The sequence below is a fragment of the Acyrthosiphon pisum genome, chromosome A2, assembly GCF_005508785.2.
Source record: "Acyrthosiphon pisum isolate AL4f chromosome A2, pea_aphid_22Mar2018_4r6ur, whole genome shotgun sequence".
NCBI classification, from domain to species: Eukaryota; Metazoa; Arthropoda; class Insecta; order Hemiptera; family Aphididae; genus Acyrthosiphon; species Acyrthosiphon pisum.
The window spans coordinates 35,985,370-36,011,969 of NC_042495.1; the positions used below are offsets into that span (position 1 = coordinate 35,985,370).

The following is a 26,600-nucleotide window of genomic DNA, read 5'->3' on the forward strand; positions in this document are numbered from 1 at the left end:
TGTCAACTACCTACCCGCCAGAATCCGTAGCTGGTTATTTGTTGTTATTGTGTAATCGTGTTGTACGGTATGTTCACTGATGTACATATATATATATATTCAATATGTATAATAATGGAAAACAGAATTTTTTTGGTACCTACTATTTTTTTCAGTCTAATACAAAACACATGTACAACGTTTGTGTGCTGCAGCAGTAAGTACAATATCTCAAACGTAGTATATCATATTATTACATTGAAAATTGTATAATAAATACAGTACTTCCATATTATATATATCACGCGTAGAATTGCTGTAGTTCTAGAGAAAAATCTAAACAAAGTAACACGTATATTATATATTACAATATATTGTAATCGTCGATATTTTAGTTGCTTTAGAAGATTAAATTATTTAAATCTATAATGTATATCGTGTAAATAGATCGGGTAAACGATGTCGAACGAATGCAATTTAAATGATAATATAGTATAGGTAATATGCATAGTATAATACTATAATACAATGCTATGCATATATGCAGGTACACGCGTGTATGTATATAACAGTATACATATTGTAATATAATATCCATAGTATTATATTATTATAATAGCTGTGAAATTTGCGTTATTTTGTTAAATTCTGTTAAACATATTATATTTTTACATGTACAGGTAATAATATAATATTATTATTATGTCATGAGCGAATTTTCGCGTTTGAGGTATACCGCGTCGGGCTTACCAGTATTGTAAATTGAGTGGAAAAAAACAATTTTCATCGACAACAGTCAACACAGTCTATACCTATATAACATGAATACAATATTATACACACACACCGGACACACACACACAACATCTAGCTATACTTATATAGGTACATCGTAAATGCAGATACAAAATATACGGAGTGATTTAGAGTCACCAAGCATGCTTATTGTTCAACTCCTTGTTTTCATTTGAAACTTATTCAAAACTAATTTTTAGCATTTTTAAGTATAGACGCCTTTAAACACCATATTTTTGAATACTTATAATTTTATTCCGTTTAAGGGGTGCATTATTGTTGCAATAAAAACTTTTTTTCAATTGAGAAGCACTCAAGCACCTGTCTTACTGTAATTTGTCAATCAACCGATTTTTTTTTAAATGTATGTATTAAAATATATTATATTAAAAACGATAGTCAATACATAGAGATATGCGGGCTACGTTGATTTTAAAATTATAGTTATTATTAGTATACATTTAGTACTAAATACAATATGTATTAGATCAAAAATGATCTTATAGTACAATAATTTATATATTTAAGTATTATAAAAAATTGACTAAATAGTAAATAGTAAATACATTACACATAGGTACTCCAGTATACTATATTTTATGTAAAAACAATATTATTGACAAATGATAATAACTTAGAAACTGCTAGGTATAGTTAGATTTTTAATTTAGCCGAGTCATTTTTTCAAAAATTCATCAGAGTAATAATGTACTGTAAAAAACGATGATTCTTATTAGGAATAAAGTTTGTATCACCCCAGTTTCTCCTTACAGGTATTATGGTGTTAAAATAAGGTCCATTTCCACTGTTAAAATATAGTCTTTATGTGTAAATAAAAATTCCAGAAATTAGAATTAGAATAAATGTATTATCCTCCGATAAGAGGAAGCGAGCTTGCTTGGTGAAACACCCTGTATATAATATTTACAATAAAAAGTTAATTAAAATACGACGTTTGTCTTCGGTACGGTATAGGGCTGCGAGCAACAGCTATTACCGACTATATACGTATAGTATCTATGTACCTATAATAACACATAATACGGTTCCCATCACACATACTAGAATACGTGTACGTATACTATGTAGGTATATGTACATAATAATATTATAAAGTATACATAATATATATATATATCTATAGGCACTTATATAAATTATAAATATTCGATACAATATATATATATATATCGTATTTACATACAATATACATACCTGGTAAAACGCATGTGCGTATATGTCGACCGAAATATCGGATGAATGGGATGTGTGTATAATGTAAATAATATATACCTACTTTTTAGTTATTATAGGTATTACTTACCTATGACTACGATGACGCAGCGAGCCTTCGAGAGTCGAGTCTTACGCGCTGGGGTTTACATTATTATGTTTTATCCAGACTACTATAAGCGCGTCCCGAGCTGAATGAATATGACGTGTAAGATATTATATATATTATGTATCATGTTATTATTATAATAATGGTAATAATATGGGGCCACGAAAAAAAAAATAATTAAAAAAAAAATAATAATAAAAAACACTCACACGCGCGTTTGTCCCCCTCCAGCTCCATCACAAAAATCGTCTGCTTATAATATGTACGGTACCTATATGTATAAAAATATACTATACCCCTCCCACCGCTGTCCGTTTATACGTTACATACTCACACACACACACGTATAGGTATAGGTACACAACATTATATCGTGTAGGTATATATACAATAATATCTTATACGATTTATACATAATGTGTGTACATAAAATGCGTATATAATACTGCATCGGCCATTGGCATTGGCTAATATAATAAGTCGACGGGTTCGCGCGTTATACACAGCCCATTGTTGTCGTGCGTGTGCGATGTATATACAACACATACATACCTCGACAGTCGATCGGCGGCCATTCCCATGGATCGTCAACGATGACGATGACAGTAATGATAATGATGACAACGATGATGAATAAGAAGTTATCTACCTATACTATATACAAACCTGCAAAAATCTGCACCGGTATCAAAATCTCCATTATTAGAATATAATATACAATACATATAATTATACACTTATATTATAGTATAATATTGTACAGACGATTTTTATATCACCATTAATATCGCAGTTAAGATTGTCTTTTCTATTTTTTTTATCTCTTTTTCTTTGAGTCCTGAACATGTAACATAATAATAAATAATATTATTACTTGTAGAGCTTTTTAATAATACCTATATATTATATAGTCTATAAGTATGCATAATATATACTATATTACTATGTAAAATCATCTCTATATATATACAGAGATTGCCTATCTCGTGTTTCCACCACGCCTTTCTTAGTACCTACTTATATAATACTTCATCCTACAATACCTACCCTAAGTGCCCGTATTACAATCGTTAAACTAAGATTAAACCACCGATTTCGGCTGGTAAAATCAGTGGGTTAGGCGTAACTGAGGCTTAAGCTATGATTGTAAGACAGGCCCAGGCCCCCAGACATATTATTTCTCAAATTTTTAAGAGGAATTTACATAAACATTGACCTAATAATTGACCGTTTTGAATAAAATGAAAACATGAAAAGACGTTTGGTATAAAATATATAATCATTTATAAATTTATTTAATTCATTAAAATTATACTAATATTGGGAAAAAATTTTTAATTAAAAATAAGTAAAGTATATATTTTAATTGTATTTGTGTTGTCAAAAAATTGTCCCCTCCCAGATCTTTGCTCTGGACCCGTGCCTGTTGTATCCTGATAAGATATTTTAATCGTGTTCAAGTATGATATAAAAAATAAAATGACGCAAATACCCATAACCATTCTCTAATCCATATTATGATGACCGTGACCTTCACGAATTCACGTAATAAACATCGAGATGACTTTGAAACAATGTTTTTAGCTTTTATGCGAGTTGTGTTCGAATTTTGGCTCACAGCTGAGGTGCATTTTAAGGGGACATATTATTGCCTACAATAGTTTAATAAATCTCTTTATTTTTATTAGGTTATATTGTTATACATATAGATGCTTTACATTTTAGCACACTCCTTGAAATTAAAATGTTATGAATAGTTGTCTTAAACAAATCCACAAGCCGTAATTTGAATAGATACATCATACATATATTACTAAAAGAAAAAATAGATTATGCACACTCGATGAATTACCCTGTATTATAAGGCATTTAGGCATGATACTGATAATTACATTTTTCTTCAACATAAAACTGAGTTTTTCAGTGATTTTTGAAAGAAAGAAAAAAATCGAGAAAGTTAAAAACAGTTTGAGATGGTGAAATGCATAGGTACTATAATTATAGTTAACCACATAATATAAGGAATTATTATCAATTAAATAAATTCAAATATTCCTATAGGCTATAATACATAACTGTAATCGTATAATGCTATAATATGAGGAATTAATTATATTTATGTCTGCAATAAACATGAAAATCTGAAAAAACATTTTAATCAACAATATATTATATAAGTATAAGAGGACGCCTAATTCGGTTTGGAAATATGGTCGCTTCTGTTGTATAGGTCATATTACATACGTTGCCTGTGTCTATGCAAGTTATCGATTGATTATTGTTCGTTGTACCTATTAAAAAAAAGAAAAATTGTTTTCCATTGAATCGTATTTGCTAAATATATTCGAGTTTATTGACTAATATGACTTAGGTATATAGATAAAGAATAATATTTTAGTCATTAAATCTTACATAATATAAATCCTCGTTTTGGATGACGCAATGGACATTTATAGACATTGAACAAGAATATTATTTCTGTTTTATTTAAACTTATGGCTAGCCGATTGGTAAATATATTATTATTATTACTACCATTTTTTTTTTTTTTTGAAACGAATCCAAGGGCCGTTTGGCGTTTATTTTCGTTGCAAAACCCGGCACTTTTCAATTCGACTCGGTGTAATATACTGCATTACATATATATATATATATATATACATGTATAGGTAGGTATATACTTGCATATAATATATTTATATGTATACTACATAGAAACTAGCAAGTGTCTAAGTACGGCCGGCGAACCGTTAACTTTGACACGAAATGTCTCCCCCCTCCTTGCCACTGTACTGTGAAATAGGCCTATGTTTTTCTCCTATTATCTGTTTGCAATATAGGTACTTATTATATACGCTGCAGTGGTATACCAAACGAACATGAGTAATTCCCTTCAGGGTTAAAAAAGGAACGTTTCTCAGTAGGCAGTTATGACACATTTAATATGCTATTTATATTATTCGAGTCTGGCAGATTTTGACTCTGCTATGTCACACGAGTCATTGTATTGTTATTATTTATTACTAAATGGATACAGCGTTATTTTGTAAATAAAAATAATTATTATTACCATTGATTTTTATTTTTCATTCGTATTCGTCGATCGGTCTTAAGCTGCAGTGATCTCGGCCCGTGCACGAGCTACCAAATCATTTGAGTGATTTATCTTGTTAAACTTAAATGTATGATTCGAAATATGTACCTTAAGTGATGATGAAATATTTTATCCATTCGATTGCTACAACTATAATTGATTAGTTGTTTGTTTAAATGAACAAATACCTACGCATTAACATAATATTTACTATAAGAATGCATGTTTACATTGTGACTTATTTTATAGATAATTGGATTTACGAACGTATCAAATATAAAAATAAGTGAATTCTTAATCTATCGACTGGAAAATGTATGCTGACAATACCTATTATTTTATCATACAGCTACCTGTAATTATGATGAAGTATTTTGGTAAATGTATAGAAAAATTATTTATTTCAATTTTAAAAAGTCAATTATTAAGTGTAGAACGTAGGTTCGAAAAATCTTAAGTTTCTTATATTACTCATTTCAAACTAGCACAGTACATTTTTATTTTTGAGAGACTGAAATTGTATGTCATAAGTACAGGTCTACGGCGTGGCGGTTTCATCCAAATAGGTGTTAAATATAATTAAAGTTTAATTTACTTTTAATTTAAAACCTAATATTAGTTAATAAAGCAATAAGTGACTTATAATAATTAATATATATACTACTATATAATACCTATTTACTAATAATACAAATAAATACATCATAACAATTTAAATAAATCTATTAATATTTGTTTGTTTCCGGGCATATTTTTATTTTTTAAGACGTATACATTTAATCATTTTTGTAGCTTAGGTATATTTGTGTGTTTTTTCAGATCTATAAGTCCATATTCCAAGCAAGAATTATATGTAATTCATACTTAGCAGTACAATTAATTTAAATAAATAATTGTTTATAATGTGTGGTTTATTGGTTTTATATATATTATTTTTAGTGTTTATGAGTATTTTTCTGGTGTTCAAATAATTTACAATTTGTGGGAGCTACTATATTAGTAATTCATTTTTGTAAAATAAATGTAGAGAACATTTTAACTATATTGAAATATCACTAATGGAATTATGGAATTAGTTGATTAAATTCATTGGTGGGAGGATTCCAGGAGCCTAGGTACCACCTTCCCCCAACCCCAAATGTAATTGTAAGTATATTCAGATGGCCCATGTAATAGTACAATACCACTTTACTTTGGCCCCATGAAAAAAATCCAACCAAATGTCCACCTATAGTTACATAATTAAATTAACCCAAATAATTCGTGAAAAAATATAAAATAATGATCATCGATCCTAGGATATGTCAACATGATTCCACTTATTATACTGCCTTCAATATTCACCTTTCACTAACAATTATATTAAAGAAACTGTACTTGCCTTTATGACTGCGGTTTATCCTAATAGTGGCTTATATTGTACTTTCTAATGTTTTCAACAGAAATCTCAGAAATCTGATGAAATCGATCATCCCACTGCAAATACCGATAAGAAAGTGCAATTTTAAATACGTTAGATAAGTGCCTATACCTAATCTCACTAAAAATATCCTTACTAAATATATTTTCTTAAATGAGTATCATTTGGTCCCACGAAAATTAAGAATTTGATTAATAACAAATAACAATACACGATATCATGTAGGTACATAAATAATTTATAAATATTTAAGAAATAATCTACCTCGTGTACAACTTTTATGTAATATATTACATTCATATTTTACGTTACATTATGGTTAATCAAGCAATAAATGTTTTTTTCGGGCCCTATACAATACTTCCAATAAAAATAACCCGTTATACAAGCGATATGACTTTACTATTGAGTCCCATACGCGATTTCTACTTAATACATTATAATATAGGTAATAGCTAGGTACATTTATATCATAAAATATTATTTAATATAAAATAAGCATTCCTTTCAAAATGTCAAATTAGAAATTCTTTTCAACGGACCCCTGAAATAGCATGGGGTCCTGTACTCTACAGGTCCAAGAGCCCTCCTCTCTAACCATGGGTTTTACTATGTGTATCTTCAATGATTTTACTTTATATGATACACTAAAGCTTATCCCAATTTAAATGTATACCATTATCGTGATTAAATTAAAATATTAAAGAACTCACACAAATATGAGAAATAAAATATAGACGCCGACAGTAAGTTGCAATTTTTTAGTTTCCGTTTAATTTATGCATGATTAATTAATTAAACCATTCACATCGCAACGTTTTACACTTTTGATGTAATATTCGGATTTATTTATTTCGGGCGTGGTAACGGAAACCCAACACATTTTTCACATCCACCGCACCCCGTCCATCAACCCTAACGGAGTGTTGCGTTCAACTACCCACTGAATATTTATATTTTGTCGCAGTTCAAAATCGTGATTTCCTCTCGTTTCTTGCCACTGTAGTAGCGTTATAATATAATTTACCGGCGGAATTCATTAGCAGTCAGAATTTTTTTTTTTTCGTTCGTTGTTTATGCGCGTATATGTCGTCAAATATTTACAATTAATGCACGCGACCCGGCCCGGGGGGCGTAACTTGCGCGTGATTTTTTACACATCCCAAAGAGTTTCCGGCCACCATATCCAATCGGCAAAAGAGTTTCCGCTTCCTGACATCGCTAGTTATACCGACCAGAACTAATTATACTACCGCAACGTCATATACATACATGCATACATTCACAATTATTATACATATACATACTCAACGCACCACATACGTGGTTCAATTGCGGATTTTTATTTAAACAATAATGATATATACGTCGATACGAACATAAAAAAGAATTACTAAAACGCAAACAAACATAATACTATATTATAAATTATAAAATCATATGGAATTATATATTATATATACCTACGTATATACTGCTATAGTGTAGGTATATATTACACTATTACACTGCAGTATTATAGGTATAGATATTATATGTTTGTACATCTATGTCAACCAACACCATATTAAATCTCTTTTTTAATGTACGAACACGATCTATTTAAATTGCTACTTACACTTGTCTAATTGTTTGTCAATCTTTGTGTAAGTAGTCGAAAATAGACACAAAATAAATCGTAGCACTTAAAATGTACACAAAAATTGTATTTATCACTATCATATTATTATATTATAATTATGAGTTTTAATTTTTTTTTGTCCACCTATAATTTCGATTCCATTGTCCAATAAATCAAATAATGTAAAAATGTCGATTTATAAAATATATTGGATATTGAATAAACAGTTTTTATTTTAATTTAATAATAAGCATTTTAAGTTTATGGCGATAATAAACGATTAAAATGATTATACATTAAGGAGTAGGTACTCCGAAAAAGCTGTCGTCCACTACGCATTTATGTATGTCAAGCGACAAAATTAACTACGTATATCATGTATACACATCAAGTATGCCGGTTGCAATATTACGATCATTATTGTGTCGATACGCATACAACGAATCGGAATACAAAAACCATTGTTGTTATTCGTGCGCTAACTCGTCGACCGAATTATAAACTTTTGTCATCCGTACAAACATTTTAGGCCAATATTTCACTGCGTTTCCGTCCCGGTAATTATTATTACCATCACCGGTACACGGACACCGTCCAAGTTGTCGAATTGATATTGCGGGACACAGTCGATGAATGGAAAACCGGAAGTACGAAGCTAGCGCGTGGCTTGGCGCCCGCCGCGAAACGGCCAAATCTGCTAACGGTACAATCGCGGTAACTATACTGTTGTGTGTGGAATCGACGAAGCGGACGCGAAGATGACCGACACACATCTCATCTTATCTGCCAAACCACGAAGCGATGACCGACGATATAATTATTATTAATATATTTTGTTTTACACTGTATAATATTATAATATGTGTATAATATTCCAAATATATTGCGAATTTTACGTTTATACTCGTGTTTGCAATTTACTTACTTATGCACATGATATTGTTTATACTTACCGGTTTTTTTTATATATATAATAATATATATATAATGATTGTTAATAATATTCCGTGTTTAGACGCTAAAGTTTAAACCGAGTAATAATTAATTATTGTTTTCAACGTTTTTAAGACATAAAAAAGTCAAGTGTTCGCACGCTATCCATAAACCATAAGAAAATGTTTGGGTATGTTGCACCAGCTGCTTTTAAGTGGCTAGGATGGGTTTTCGAGCATTGTACTCGCAACTAGTTTTACAATATCAAATAATTGAAATGATTTTGATGTGAAGAGTGGTAACAACGATTTAAGCGACTTGCTGTTTCTTCTATACCTACAGTAAATATGTATGAAGTGTTTGGTCTGTGACATGCATGAGTAATAACTAATAAGACGAAGAGTTTTCGATTGAAAAGTTTCAATTTTTACAGACTTCAATACGGCTATACATACTTCGACACCGTACAGCCATACAAGTTTAATAAAAAGTTTATGAATATTACATTTGGAGCGAAATGCGAATAATAATGTCCGTAAGATTTGGACAATAGATTGTAATTTTACATTTTCTGTATTGTAAAATGATATTCAGTGTACCTATATGGGCACTCTAAGCGAGCCACTTGTAAGAGTTAATGCCTATATATTTGGTTGAAAATAAATAACTTAAAAAGTAAAATTAATAATATACCGATATAAAAAATGCATCATCCAAACTCTAATTATAATGTAGAATAATAAACAATTTGGTTTTTCTTTGTTAAAGCAGGAGGACAAGTTAACAGAAAAGAAACACAATTATTGGTAAAAAAAAAATTAAAATTAAAAAACGCACGTTATTTTTTTTTTTTTAATAGCAATTCGTTGTATGCGAATAAAGCACAATTTTTTGTTAGTGTACGTGTTCATGGTATATAGATACATTAATGCGTTGATGGGGAAAAAAAATAAATTCATTAAGTCAAGCTATATAATATAATATATTAATATGTGTACCTAGTTTATAATTTATATAATATAACATTTTACTTTCTCTTTTTTAGTTTTTTGAAATGAGATTTGGTGAAAACGGGTTAAAGATATTTAAGTACACGACAAAAAACCGCAAACGTGTACAATATTATACTATACATTAGTGTAGTTGATTCAGGCGCGTGTATAATATTATTATATTGTGATGTGTCAAAGTCACCCGCACCTGGTAAGTGGTAACAAGTAACCACCTTCATCTCGGTGTAATAATTGCTTTGACGTTCGGAAATGGCACCAAACGACCTGCGACTCGCGAGACGTGATGACCTTATAGCAAAAATATAAGTACCTATACACGCGATGATAGCGATAATAAAGATGCGTAATACCGTGAATAACCTAATTTTAATATAGTAGGTAATATGGTAATTTTACGCATCGGACGACGCGACATTGTGGCAATCGACGTCATCGTACCAATATAATATATATGTATTATTTGTGCGTATAATGTCTATAAAGACGCTAGCGGAGAACCAAAGAGGACGTGCATGATATGGAGACGAAGAAGAGTGTTGGACAGCAGCGCAGCAGCATCTAAAATCGGTTCTCTACGGATACTATCGTGTGCGGGCGTATAATATTATTATCACCATAATATAGGTAATATATTATTACGGTATAGCTATATGGCCTGACAGCCGTGAACTATGTAGCAGCATTATCGCGGACATTGGACAGCTACGTTTACGAGTATAGAGGATGATTCACCAAGAATGCTTACCTCTTTTTTTTCTTCAATAATACAATAATTCAAAATCTGATATTCGGATATTTTAAGTATAGGGGACCAGGGACCTATCTAAGTTCCATGGTATTTTCAAATACTTGAGATTTTTTGTACTGCTTAAGGAGCGTCTCGTGGAGAAAAAACTTGTGTGTTTCAACTTTCAAATAAGAACCCCCTTTTACTCTGTAAATTATTTAGGGGATAATTTTTCCTTTTGTGTTGTCGTATCAAAATCAAAATTTAAACGAGTAGTTATTTGTCCTTGTGTTTTAAGGATAATAGGTCCATGCTAACGGGTTTGGATGATATAGCGAATGCTATGATTTGAAAATTGTAGTAATTAAATATAATACAACATATTATGTAAAAATGGTCCTAATATATCAATACTTGATCTAACATTACTTCTATTTTATAATTTTGTAAAACCATTTTTAACAACTATTATCCTGAATATGAACTATGAACTGAGGGGTTGAGCGCAACAGTGGCCTAACCCTCCAAAAGTCATAAACTGAGATATTAGTTATTAATATTATTAATTTCTAAACAAGTTTATATTAATAATTAATATAAACTTGTTTAGAATTAAAAATATTACAGTGCCACACCGGCCTATTGTTTTTAAATTTATTTTACCACTAGATGGCAGCATTATATAAGTTGTTGCATCAACATATTTTATGTTTCGTAATAATGCAACAATAATAAAAGCTGTATTACTCCCATTAACCATTTGTAGGGTTAGGCCACTGTTGCGCTCAACCCCTCAACTAGGAACTATAAACATTCCAATAACTGAGAATCTACTCGAACAAATTTTCAAATAAATTATTTACTTAATAATAAATAGTAAAAAGAAGAGTTGTAATTTTAAAGACAGACGTTTGTATGACAAGACACTCCTTAAGGTGTATAATCACTCTGTATATAAATTCGATGTGATTGTCTGTGCGCGCATGTATAATACCCAAGTGATATTAGGTGATTGCGAGAGGAAAAAACAGTTTGATCCTCTCGTGTGGCGCACCGTTGCGGCTGGGAGGGGTGAACTTGGCCTGACAAATTTTACGATCGCCGGACGGGAAATTTAACCGTGTGTGTGATGCGACGTTGACCCACATAATATTGTCGATGTCCTGCTGTGGAAAACGAGAGTGTAGTGGCGGTGTCGTCGATGTCCTTGAATATAATATTACCCATCATATTATATATGGTACGCCCAAACCTATAAATATTATTATAACGTCCCGCACGGAAACCGTAACGCGCGCGCGCGCACATTATATTATTATTATCGTACGCAGTACATTATACCTAATACAGAGGTATACGCACATGTGTATTATTATAGGTATGTGTCCTGTACGTTGACGATATTATACGATCACGTCTTTTGTGCGCGATGACTGCCGGACGGAGGGATAAAAAAAAAAAAGAAAAGTAAACGCTAAAGGGTTGTTCGATGAATAGAACCGGTCGCGTACGTACCCATACATATCCTTACATATTATTATTATAGATATACCTGCATGCGCATTATATATTATTACCATCGCGTGTATACCGTACATGATATTATTGTATTGTATATACGCTGTACGGCTGCAGTTATATTATCATGTCACCGCGTGCGTACGCCCATCTATATATATATATATGTTATGTAATATAATATTATACCTGTACTATATATATACGACACGTCCGATCGTAAAATATAAATCGTCCATCGATCGCGGACAACCGTAATCGCGCCCGCGGAGACGCAATGTACCTGACGTCTCTTTTTTTCTTCAACCTCTTCGCTTCTTCTTCTGTTCGGCCGTCGACGGTTCTCCCCGCGCCATCGTCCGACGGCGTTGCAGCACGACGGGTATAATAATAATATAATAATGTAATAATAATATGTAGAACGACACATTATTATTGTTATAGTCTTTTTGTTGCTCGCAACGGCGGCCGGGCCTGCAGCGTTCAGCGCCCGCGGGAGGGTTTCGATGTGAGGTGTAATATAATAATAATACACATATTATACGATTATTGTAATACGTTATCGGCGTGTCCGCTCTTTCGTCGGATTTTTCAGTGTACAAATCGTTAACAGCGGGGGTGGACGCCCGGGCACCGTATGATCCATATTATAACATTATATATACTGGGCGTTCGACATACAATGCTATATATGTACATATTATTAGGTATTATTATTATATATAATATATTATATTATATGCATAATACGCACCTAATATATGGCTATATGGTGACGACGAGACGATTCCCACGCTCTTCCGGGTTCGAAGTAAACACGCGCAGCGTACCATTCGGTGGGTGGACAGTAGGTACAATGTCGTTATTATTATTGCGCGGGAGTGCAGGTCGTGTGTGAACCGATTACGATAAATTATATTATATCCTGGTCTTCGAAAATTATAATATATAATATTAATATAGGTATCGATATAGTGCACAGTGTTCTGTATCCAAACCGTCTCATCGATAGGTAACGAGTCGACTGTGTGCACGCGGGAATATTCAAAGTTGTCCGACTACTGCCGCAATAACGTTAACTACTACGCCAAAATTATTCTTGTAATTAATTTTATAATTTTCTACTAAAGCAAAATGAATTATTAGATTTAATAAATTCATAAAATATTGTACATAGTCCCTCCATTACCGTTCCGGGATAAAATTGCACATGGGTTAAGAAAAGGTAATGATCGAACTGCAGTCGAAAAGCAGGTAACGGTCGAACAACACTCGAGTTAAAAAAAAGGGTTTCAACAAATATATTTTTAAAAAAAAAACTCAATTTAAACATTTTGAAACCAATAACTTCCCTTCCTGCTTAAAACGTAATCATTGACATACTAATTAATATATTTTTATATTTTTTAATTTTATATATATGCAGGCGTACACTAGTGAACTATGTAGGTATATTATTAAATATTATATTTCAAAGAAAATATAAGGTCCCTGGTCCAGACCCCCCCCCCCCCCCCCCCCCCATTGGGCCATACCTATAATGTACTATATAAGATTGATTTTTTTCTTTAGTTAAACTGTCTATGTTTTAACAAGTAAATACCCCGCTTGAAAAAAATTCTGGTTGCGCCACTGTCACCATTCACGGTATAATATTAATTATAAATCGAACTTCTACGCATTAAAATTATACAGTTATTTGATAACTGATATTTGTACAGCTAATTTAGATAAAGCCAATTATTTCAAGTACAAACTGATAAAAACTAATAAATTACGATTTCGTTATGAAATATAAAATAAATTACATTTCTGATGTCAGTGTTAGTTTATTCATCTAACTATAATATTATATACCTACAGACTACAGAAAAATAACTAAAAATTATGTTTTTGATCACCAGTTTTTGATTTCTAGTTTTTGATAACTTCTAACAATAGTAAGTATACCAACACAATACAGAAGTAATTTTTTCGGACGTGGACGTGGACGTTTTCGGATTGTAAGTCATTTTATTGTTTTAATAATAGTTTATTTACAACATAATGCAATTATGCATAATTCACATACTATTATATTATTCATTATAGATTCCGTCCCATACATTATACAATATAACAACAATAAGAAATTATTCACGACAAAATGAAAACGTTTAACTCGACTATCAGCGTTTTATTTCTATGCCTCGTCTGTCTTCTGGCGGAGGTAAGCTGTAAGAAAACTAAAGACGTGCCCACTTACCAGGAATTCTCTGATGCCATTAATTCAACAATACATAAAATAGAAGATGTGTTTCACCCATACGTCAGTCATGGCGATCCGTATGCTAACAAACCGACGTTTTGCAATGCTCAATTGTGTGGTGGTTGTTCGGACCAACCGTTTATAAACATTAATAATTGCATTAGATGGTGTAGACCACCATGCATGTGCATAAGCCCTGCGAGCGGAAGAGGCGATGACATAATGTGTTCAAAGTCCAGACACAAAAGGACCACATTGTGATGAAAATAATTTGAAAAGGGAAATGTGAAAATCTGACGCTCAGAAATTGGGATACAGTAGTAGGTATATTGAACACCGTATAAGAACGGATGATTAAAGAATTAATCTAATCTATAGGAAATATGAGAAGAGTTACACAATGTTACAAATATGTTGCAAATATTATTTCTAAATTGTATCAACTTTTTAATACAAAAACAACAATCAATAAATAATTTAAATATAGCTACTTATCAAATTATTTATCCACGAGGTCAGAACATTAGCACTAGAAGTATTACAGATTCCAAAATTCCGCATCAACTCGTTTGAACCCAATAGTAAAATATGAACATAAACAAAATTAATAGAGACTATAATAACCAAAATTCCTAGAACTAACATGTTACCTCATGATAATTATATTTTAATACATAATTATAATTATATATATGCTATTTAATATCGCATTGGAAAATGGAAGCCCTAATAAAAATATAAAACTAATTATGATTTGTTTTCCAGAATATCTAGCTAAAATACATAACTACCTATACCTATACGTATATCGTTAAGGAATAATAGTTGTAATATGTAATGGACGCATTGTATATTTGTATGATAGGTATAATAGAATGTTATTAGTACTTATATCAACAAGCATTTTATTAATAGGTAGGTCAATATTATGCAATTTCAAAAAATAATATTAAAATTAATAAATTATAGTTCAAACTTTTATTGTTGAAGTTTTACCCTGTGCAGAGTTGATATAAATCCGAACAAATCAGCACAAACAACACCCAACGTCCAGGTCTATGCCCCCCCCCCACTATGACTCTTATGATTTCCTCAAAAAAAAATAATAACTCGATAACTTGGAGTCCATTTAGACACCAAAATTACATGGGCCACTCATATTAAAACTAAGAAAAAATCTCTTAACATTAAACGCCAGAAACTTAGAAACTTCCCAAAATTAATTTTCTCAAACTTATAATTTGCGAGCAAATTATCCGCCGTTTTATGACCTACGGAATTCAGCTATGGGGTACGGCCAAAACATCAAATATTAAAATATTCCAATCATTCCAGTCAATTTGCCTTCGCATCATTACAAGAGCCCCTTTGTACATCATCAATATCTCCCCTCACTCTGACCTCAAAATCCAAACCATTCATTCACTAGCCTCCCACTGAGGTATCTAAAACAAAAGTAACACTTACATAATACAATTTAAATAATAATACACTCTCAAATACCATAAAAATCAATAACATTTATAATAATTGTTAGTGCAATTATATAGATGCGTAGTTATAGGCAGCATAGGCACCTGTTACACGAACTCAATTAATTATGTTCTAGAATAGTTGTCGATGGGTTTAAATGACACGGTAATACCACTAAATAGATCAAAAATATTTATTTTTTAATTATTAAATTATGTGGTTACTGGAAGTTAGGAGTTGAGTGCATGCTGGGAGGGATGTGTTTTATTTTATTGTTATATTATTAATCCAAAGAAACGAAAAAAACAATGTTATAAACTTTTTATATTCTAGTGACATTAATGTATATTTTATACCAATATGTAGTCTGAATTCAATAATATTTAATATTTACCATAATATAACTAATATTACGGTAATAGGTACTAGGAAGTTTTAAAATATTCCAAATATATTAGATATGTAACATACATGTTAGGCATGTTTGATGTGTGAATATATTTTTTTTATAAATTGTTTTAAAAAAATGTGTTAGTCTTGAATATATTCAAGTCATTTAACAAAACAATATTTAGTAGAAGTAGTAAAAATAATTTACACCTTATATTACGGTCATACAGATTGTAAATATTAAAAATATATATTGGTGTGTTATAATGTTATACCAATCACCATGCAATGGGAACGGGGGACACATTTAGTGATGTCAGTTGATCGGTGGTTTTCCTATACAAAGACACAAGGTTATATACCTGAATAGACACAACTATTAAAGTAAGATCTGACAATAATTTATTAATGGTTCTACCATCTGCTGTTTCAAAAAATATTAAGTGTTTGAAAAAATAGTGTACGCCTTACTTTCTCAGTATAGTTACTAGGCAATAAATCAAACACTATAACGCTGCATCTTATGACACATCTTATTACACACACCAAATATTTCCAATACATATCTATATTTTATTATCCATAGCTCTTACTTCAATATTCAAATAATTTTCATAAATTGTCAGTTGTCACTTTATATGGAAGTATATAAGATGTATAAGTAGTATCACTTGAATAAAGTTACCTACGGTGTGTATATAGTGTACACATTATTCAGTATACTGAATAATTAAAAAAAAAAGCTAATTATGATAAATTGTTTTACGGTATAACTTGTTGGAATTACTCAATAACCTATAGGCTATAATAATTTTTGTTTAGCTTAAATGATTTACAACTAATTTATTGGAAATACAAATAAACACAAATTATAATACCAGCAATTTACAATTATTAAACTATGTCAGTAACTATACATTAAGATTATTTTCCAACCTCCAGGAGAGGTTTTAAAATCCATACAATAGTCAATAACCTGCATAACACTCATTAATGTACGAATAGATGCCTTCAAAGTATTTTCTAACAGTAATTATTTTTAATAATTTTCCGTCTGTCCGTCTGGGTGCCACAGCCACTTTTCTCCGAAACTATAAGAACTATAGTGTTGAAACTTGGTAAATAGATGTATTTTGTGAACCGCATTAAGATTTTCACACAAAAATAGAAAAAAAAAAAACTTTGGGGTTTCCAGTACTTAGAACTGAAACTCAAAATTTTTTTTTCATCCAACCCATAAGTGTGGGATATCTATGGATAGGTCTTCAAAAACGATATTGAGGTTTCCAATATCATTTTTTTCTAAACTGAATAGGTTGCGCGAGAGACACTTCCTAAGTGGTAAAATGTGTGTGTGTGTGTCCATAATTTCTAAAATAAGAGTATGATAAAACTAAAAAAAGTATATGATGTACATTACCATGCAAACTTCCAGCGAAAATTGGTTTGAACGAGATCTAGTTAGTAGTTTTTTTTTTAATAAATAAATAAGTAAATAAGTAAATAATTATTATAATTCGCGCGGGGAGTAGGTTCCCGACTACGCTTTTCCGAGCGGGTAATATTATTATAATATTATTAGATAAGACTCTGCTAGACCTGGTAGTGGGGCCAAAGTTCGTGCCGGTTGAACGAAACTACTTATTATTTATGTTACTTGCTGCTACGGGGCCCTTCATGTTCGAGTCCGACTCGCACTTATAATTGTTTCTCACTTTTCTTACTAGCTCAATAGTCACTAGTTTAATAGACATTACTGATTGCCCCAGGTAAGTAAGTATAGGTACTCATTATTAAGGTGTATTATTATGTTATTTATAGTATATTAATATATTTTATTTTACTCATGGATGTAATGATAACAACAATCTATACAAGAATACGAAAAACTTTTTAGAACGACATTTTTTTTTTGGAAGCTGATAATGATAATATAAATTGAAATAAACCATTAGTTTTTAATTTATGACATTGAAATGCATATACAACTGTTTAATTAATGTATTACATAATATGCGACTTATTAATTAAAATATTATTATCCAACGAGAGGTCTGGAGTCTGGAGAACCTCGAGTTTGGCTACCGGAGCTGGAAGGCGAAGGGAGCCACTTTACTTGTAAAGGGCAAAGCCCCCCACTAGTTCGCCATACAAATTTATTTTGATATCCGCCTCAGGAAACATTCTCAATTACGCCACTGCAGCGCCTAAACGGTCAAATTTTTGAGGGAGAAAAACTTTCAGCTCGTCAATACGTGTCGTGAAAAATCACCCAGACTGGGTGGCGGCGCAGTAGAAGAGAAGGTGATGGTGGGCTTTCGATGGTTTGACTGTGTGCGGGTGGCATTATATCATCGCCGTATACGTCATATTGCACTGCATTTTTAAATATATATATATTATTATGACGTGCGTATTATAGTTGAACAGTCCGACGGCAGAACAAATCAGTAGTCTGCGAGAAGTGAGGAGGCGGCGGCGGCGGCGGCGGTCGAAAAAGGGACCCGCCACAGCTATGAGAGTTTTGCGCGGCGGCGGTGATTGTGGTTGCGAAACAGGCCGCACATATCATACCTATATATTGTTGTCATATATTATATTATACGAAATACGCACACGTTGGCATCGGTTTCACGGGCCGTTTGTGACGGTATATCGGTCGCCTGGCTGTCTGGCAGCGACCGTCTGCGCACGATACACACACACGCACAACACGTTATACAAATTATACATAATATTATATGTGTTTATTACGATAATAACATGACCCACAACACGCACGTACGTGTGCCCGTAATATAATATTGAAATATGTTGTTATGCGAATGTGGTGCGAGATCGAGAGTATGTGGGAGGCGAAACCTGAAAATATTATCCTCTATTATAAGCAGCGATGTTGACGGGGCGGTGAGAGTGTTGGGGGAGGGTTGGTGAGCGAAGGGGGCGGCGAAATTAAAACGAAATCGACAGAAATATAATATTTATATATATCGCATTATTGTCGTAACATGTGTGTATAGTGTGTGTATGTGTGTGTGTGTGTGTGTGTGTGTGTGTGTGTGTGTGTGTGTGTGTGTGTGTGTGTGTGTGTGTGTGTGTGTGTGTGTGTGCTTGTGTGCGCGCGCGCGTGTGCTGTATTACCTCCCAACTGAAGTAACTGTATATAATATGTAGGTGTAAAAATAAACGCGGGGGCGGTACGGCGGCGGTATTCTCATAAAAACCATTTTTTCACCGCAGCACCGCACCGCAGACAATAAAATATAAAAAACCGCTAAAAATGGGATTTTAATTTTTAACGCTTCGGTTATCACCATAGAAACGTTTAATAATCTCTATATAATATTATTATATAAAGGAAAGTATACTTTAGCAATAATCAACGCAGAGCCGAACCTATTTGAGTTATCGACTTAAAATTTCGAGGATAGATTTTTATAATAATTTCATTGGGCATGCACTAAGAAAGGATTTTCTGAAATTTTGATTTTAAAGAGATGCTCAAACAGGGATCATGAAGTTCACGATGGAAATTGGAAATTTTAATCTTGTTTATAAATAGTTGCCATTGGTTACAGCGTCTACAGTAGAAATTACATAGATACAAATTATTCTACATTTTTCTTTATTAATCTAAAACATAAATAACATAATAACTATAATCTAAACATTTTTTTTCAACCGGACGATTCGGGCCAACCGTCGAGTAGAAACGCTGGTTTTGGATATCAGGGAATGTCCGGCTTATAGACATACTGCACTAAGGACGGTGAGAGGACATTTTTCGACGGACTGTCGGACCAGGACGCCTGGCGGCCACCAAGCCACCCCAGCAGGGGTTCTTGTTGGGCCACGACGACGGCGCGAGGTGTACTACAACAAGCGGCCGACCCAAGCCAGCAGTTCTCTGGACGGAGGGAGAGGAGGATGCTTTGGTGCTCGACGGCGATTACTATGACATGCAGTGGCGGCAGCAGCCTGCACGGGATCGGGATCGTGCAAGCCGAGGACGAGTCTGGAAATCAGCCTTTGCCGGAGGACCACCACTACGGAAATGCCGCCCACCTCTGTGAAACCGGCCCTAGTGTTCGTTCCGGGGTCCGGCAGGCGGTCGTCCGGGTGAATTGGACTAGAAAGCTTCCGGCTGCAGATCGAAGTGCGGCCCGTGCGTTTCAAGACCCGGAGATGATGACATGAGGAGGAGGAAGAACTTTTGGACGTGACGGTGAAATTGATTGGAGGTAAGAAGTTTGGCGGCGCGACATGGCTTCAAGAATTCCGGCGAGCATATCATTAGAAGCTCGCCGGTCAATCGTAAGTATGCTGAAATTGTAATTTTACGGACAATTATTAACAACTTTGACGATTTTTCGACATAATATTGTAAAATGGTAATATACAGGATGATTCAAAATTAATGTTACATTAATATACTATTACTATACCTATTATTGTAACATACATTTTTAATCACCTCGTATATATATTATATAATAAGCCGTAACACTCATAAATACTATATGCCTATAACTTACGTTATAATGTAATATGTTGTCATTCTGTTTGGTAGTTAATAGTATAGGTAAAATTTCATTTGGAGTTTAGATACGGGTTGGGCTGATCTATAAGGCCCGGATTTTGCTGTGATGTATAAATGTTTTGTGGTCGTTTGTTTTCACGCTGCTCTTGGAACTGCCACGTCTCTTCTTACTCCGTTCAGTTTCACCGTCACTCCGTTTGTTCCTCCTCAACTTCGACTCTGTTGTCACCATCTCCGGTTCCAACACCTGCAACTCTGGCACGCGCACACCTCAATCTGCAGCCTACAGCAGGTTTTCTAGTCCCGTTAACCCGACCGCTTGCCCGCCCTGACCCAGAGGACGAACACCGCTCACGGGCGCGCCGGTTTCCCGGACGCGGGCAGCATTTCCATGACATATTATTATGTTTTCGGTGGTCCTCCGGCGGCGACTGATCTCCAAACTCGTCCTCGCTGATCCCGATCCTCTTCTGCGGCTGCTGCAAGTGCCGCCGCTGCACGCCATATTTTTTTATCCATCTCCGCCGTCGAGCTCGAATCCTCCTCCTCCTCCTCATCCGGCCGTGTATTACGTTGTAGTACACCAATATCCTAAGCCGTCGTCGTGGCCCAACGATAACGTGGCCCAGTCACCGCAGAGGGGGCCTACCGTGTTCCTTCGGGATCGGCCCCGTGGCGTCCATGTCCGACAGTCCGCCGCTAGTCCTCTCTTTATCCTCGGTGCAGTATGTCTCGTTCTATTATATGGGCGCCATTCCAGTTATAGGCGCCACTCCAGTTCCTGGACATTCCCCGATCATTCTATATATAACTCAACCAGCGTTTCTCTCCAAGTTCGTCCGGTATGGATTTGATCGGACGCCAATGGTCAGTGTCAATTAATTTTAAAAACTTAAATATAAATAAATAAATCTCGTCGCTATGGTCCAAGATATTATTACTATTTATAACATTATGACATTATATTTGTTTATTCAATTATAGCCAGATGTCTACATAGTTATGTATGTATACGATATTAATGTTATACATACATAATAAGTTATAAGTTTTAATTAATATCAGCAGATAATTAATATATGATAATAAACTATGGATATAGATTATGGACATAAGGTCAACTAAGGAGGCTGGAGTAGAGGAGTGGCCATGCATTCTCAAAAGTTACGCAAAAGAGGGAGGCCTCCTAAATAAATTATTATTTGAACTCACTGCATGATATTAAACTAAAATGAATAAATAAAAAATTTAAATTTACTTGAATTTTTTTTGTCATAACCTGTGGTAATTATACAGTTACAGTATAAAAAAGTGGGCAAGTGGATGTCATTGTATACTAAAAACTATTCTAGGCTGTAAGTTGAATTAATATTATAATTACAACAAAATAACTTAAATCGTTATTTTTATTTTTATTCGTTTCTATGGCGATAAACAAATTGTCACAAATTAAAATCCCATTTTAGCGGTTTTTTGTAATTTGTCGGTGGTTTTTCTCTTGGCATTAATTAACTATTGAGAAAATCGAAAAATTACCTGTCTAAAGTAGTAAAGTACCATCTTGATCCAATTTACTAAAAGATAAGATACTATATGTTTAAATCATAGCACTCCTTCTGGTAGAAATTTTGTATACAGGATAAAAAAAAAATAAAGACCATTGAGAACATAGTTTACGAATCATAACGTGTAAAATAATATGTGTACAAAGATAACATTCAAATAGAATTGTTTTATACATATACATAATATTATTTCGGTTGGTACTGCATGTAGGTACACTATTATATCCATATCAACAAGGTCCATACTCCATATGATATATATACATAATAATATAATATGTATTATATATAGTCCATAATAAAATGTAAAATATGATGTATGTATGACAACATGCGTATTTGTATTAATATATTATGTAATATGTGCGTAAAGTTGACCCAATAGTTAAAAACGAATAATCTTCATTATGACATTATATAATTATTTTAATATTTTTTTTTCGAAATCATTATTAAAAATAATGAATTATATTCTGCCCTCTAGAACGTAATATGTGGATCGTTATTGACTATATATTTGATAGGAAACTTTATTGTTTTCAATCTTAAAAGTATCCTATATCATCATATTATCTGTATAAGATTAATCGTAGGTACTAATACCAAATAGACGTGCCTATATTGAACATCTAGAAAAAATATATAAATATAATAAATTGTTGTATATTATTGTCTATTTAGTATTTAAAATGTGATTTGTGACTTATGTCTCCCGTGATGACATGATAAATGTGTTGATAACACATATGTTTAATAAAGTTTCTAATAAATGGGCATTTAAAATATGTACCTGCCAATAGACGCTATAGTGATACGACATACTTGCCTATTGAGTATCATAGGTAGATCATTAACCTTGTACGGTGATTTTTAATTGTGATATTTTGTATTGCTAAGCAACTTTATAGTGTATGTAAATATATAATATATTGCATAATATTATATATAATTTATATACGAACAGCAATATAAATTTAATGAACACGTATAGGTAGGTACATACACCGATTCTTATACAATACATTTTGTTTATTATAACGGGTTTTGACTTCATAATATTATTATTTATTGCTAAATCAAAAGGATTTGATAATGTCTGAATCGCCGAATTTGAAAGAGTCCTTTCAGTCGTTCGTTCCGGCAAATTATTCCTTTGCAATAGATATTGAACAATTAAGCGTCCATAGCAAGAGGAACTTATTATCATCTGTGAAAAATATTGATTCCAAATCGACCGAACAGTCGTTACCAAAAAACGTTACAGATGTCGTCAAAACTAACAACATTAGTGATTGTGTATTATTAGCGAAAAAGCACATTCGACACGAATATCCATTGACGAAATGGTCTAAACGTCAGAGGGCTGCTAAAATTCGTACGGAACGTGATAGTAAATTTGAAAATATTAAAAGGATTAACGAGAAAATTGTGCGTGGCGCCGAAGGCATAAAAGTACATAATATGTGTGCATTATATGATTGCAGATCTTTATTATGATTGAGCATAATATATCATATACATTTATTATATTTTAGAACACTTCTGGAAAAATACACGTTGACAAATTAGAAAACCTTAAAAAATTAAACAACTACCAATTGTATCACGACAGAAGTTCTATTTAGTATGCTCTTATATTATTTTCAACGCTTTTATCGCATTTATCTACTAGGTTACTACAATATTAATTATCCATAATATTTACCTCGATATTTACTTTATTTAATGTAGTAGCAATGACATGCAAAATACATCCCTTAATACCAGGATAGAAGCACTTGAATTGAATTTAAAAAAAATTCAAGACGAGTTGATAATAGAAAAAACTAGGCTCAGTGATGATGCGGAAGAATGTTCGAATAAAGTCGGAGATCATGATATTAGTAACGAATCTGATAAAAAATCCATTAATACGAATATCGACACAAACGACGAACCGGTCGAAAAAGTTCGCTCAAATCCAGTGAGACGATAATATTAATAGAAAACGTTGTAAAATATATCAATAGAAAACACAATATTATGATCTATAGATTGTTTTATAAAACTTTGGAATTATTTTTTAAGAACAATTGTATTACATATGCATGTTTAGATGGAATCCGCGTTAGACCTCATAGATGACAACACGAAAAGTATGGGTGCCTGTTCCTTGAACGAACATGTTTTGGAGACAGTTTCAAATGTGGAGACTAGATTAACATTCAGTCCAAATCCTATCGAGTTTAGAGTTAGTTATAAATATTTAACACCATAAGCGTGTTTTTAATTAGGAACGTATTATTTTGCGTGGCTTTATAATTATTGAAGGTGATGAAAAGGTACTCAAATGACGACATAATGGAAGGCTGTATTTTGGAACAACAGATTAAAGTTACCAACCGTAGTAAAAACACTATATCGTGTCATTATAGCCATTTGTTCGATCCAAACTCGGTACTTCAAGACGACATGAATACCATAAAAGTATAATGTAAGGTTTTATTTAGTTGAACGGCTAAAATTAAATTGTTTTATCACCTGTTAGGTGATACCAGTTGCTTGGTGTCGTGTGCCACCAGCTACAACGTTCGTTTACTCGGTGACATTTAAACCGACGGCATTACCCGATTTCAAAACCTACCAGAGTTTATATGGAGTGAAGCTAGTGTTTGAAACTGTGACAAATTACCAACCAGATATCAAATACGTGCTGAGTATTCCAGTCAAGTTTCGTGCGATTAAACCAGAACCAGAGTTGGTAACCAAAACGATAACGTACGAAAATATATTATCTACAATTATTATTATAATACTATACATATACTAACTAATTATATTCGATTACTAACCGCACGTACTCTCTAAATATCCGAAATTGTTTCAGTTTCCCGGCTGTACGCAACTCTTGCGAAAATTATAGTTCCAAACAATATCTAATCATAAAAAATAATGGTGATGCTGCCTGTGTTTTTAGCGTTCTTACAGAGACAGAGTTTAAAAAAAAACGAAACATCAGTTAATATACCAATAATTATAATAATAACATTTCCTAATAATAATTTCTCAAAACAACACTTTGTGATGATCAAATTGTACGTCATTAAAGTTTAAGAAATTTAATAATGATTAATTGAAACTAACCAGGGATTGAAAACAAACCAGTTGAATTACACATAATATTTGATACCGCCGATGAAATATTGACATTGATTGTTTTTAATTTATATTGCTCTTAATACAATTTCACTATCATATTATGTTGTTGAAAACTTGTCTTATATCTGACTCATTTAGAATTTGAATTTTTTTTCCAGGTTTCTACTTAGGCTATGACTTAAATGAAACGGAAACGGACGATAACGACATAATACCCGGTACTATTATTAATTATGTTATTCATAAGATGTTCAGTTACTTTATGTGGAGACATCATATTAACGTGTTATTACCAGCGAAAAGTTCTGTAAGAGTACCAGTTATATTCAACCGAACCTTGGCCAATTCATCTGTCACTGAATGTTACATAATCGCATTTGATAATACTGAGTATACGATTCCACATCAGGTAGGATATGACTCTCGACAGAGACGTTGGGTTAGGTTATAACCTAACGTTAAAGGAGCACACAACACAAAAAATAAGTTTTTTTATTTGAAAGAATGTTCAATTCTAAGGATAATGGTATAGGTTTTACGTTTCTACTCACATTATTCAATAAGTTATGAGCAATTGAAAAAAGACGCGTGACGTCGTTGAACCTTACTCTTCGTAATTGCCTATCTTATACGTATAAAAGTTCCTCGCTTCTCACAACGATTTACCCACCTAAACATTTTGTTTTTAAAATTTAATTTACGCATAAATGTGTGGTTTTATGTGTTTAAGACAACGCAAAAATCAGAATTTTATATGACGTTCAGTTTTTAAATATTTAAAATCTTAAAAGAGACATTTTGGTT

At 32.6% G+C, this 26,600-nt stretch overlaps 2 protein-coding genes and 1 long non-coding RNA gene across 3 annotated transcripts in view; all 3 read left to right on the plus strand.

Annotated features, from left to right (window-relative positions):
- Positions 1-14,246: 14,246 nt before the first annotated feature.
- LOC107884597 lies at positions 14,247-15,176 on the plus strand. The gene is made up of 2 exons (XR_001680033.2): positions 14,247-14,445; positions 14,534-15,176. It is a non-coding gene; the product is annotated as an uncharacterized LOC107884597 (long non-coding RNA).
- A 9,562-nt stretch (positions 15,177-24,738) lies between these two features.
- LOC100574627 lies at positions 24,739-26,038 on the plus strand. Its single transcript, XM_029490318.1, has 4 exons — positions 24,739-24,888; positions 24,969-25,124; positions 25,186-25,415; positions 25,955-26,038. The coding sequence occupies exons 1-4, from the start codon at positions 24,754-24,756 to the stop codon at positions 25,971-25,973; spliced, it is 540 nt and encodes a 179-aa protein (XP_029346178.1). The 5' UTR covers positions 24,739-24,753; the 3' UTR covers positions 25,974-26,038.
- Positions 26,017-26,600, plus strand: part of LOC115034220 — a 2,621-nt gene continuing 2,037 nt past the window's right edge. The window contains exon 1 of the mRNA XM_029490317.1: positions 26,017-26,205. Coding sequence (XP_029346177.1) covers positions 26,044-26,205 — 162 coding nt within the window. The 5' untranslated portion in view covers positions 26,017-26,043. The remainder of the gene's footprint in view (positions 26,206-26,600) is intronic.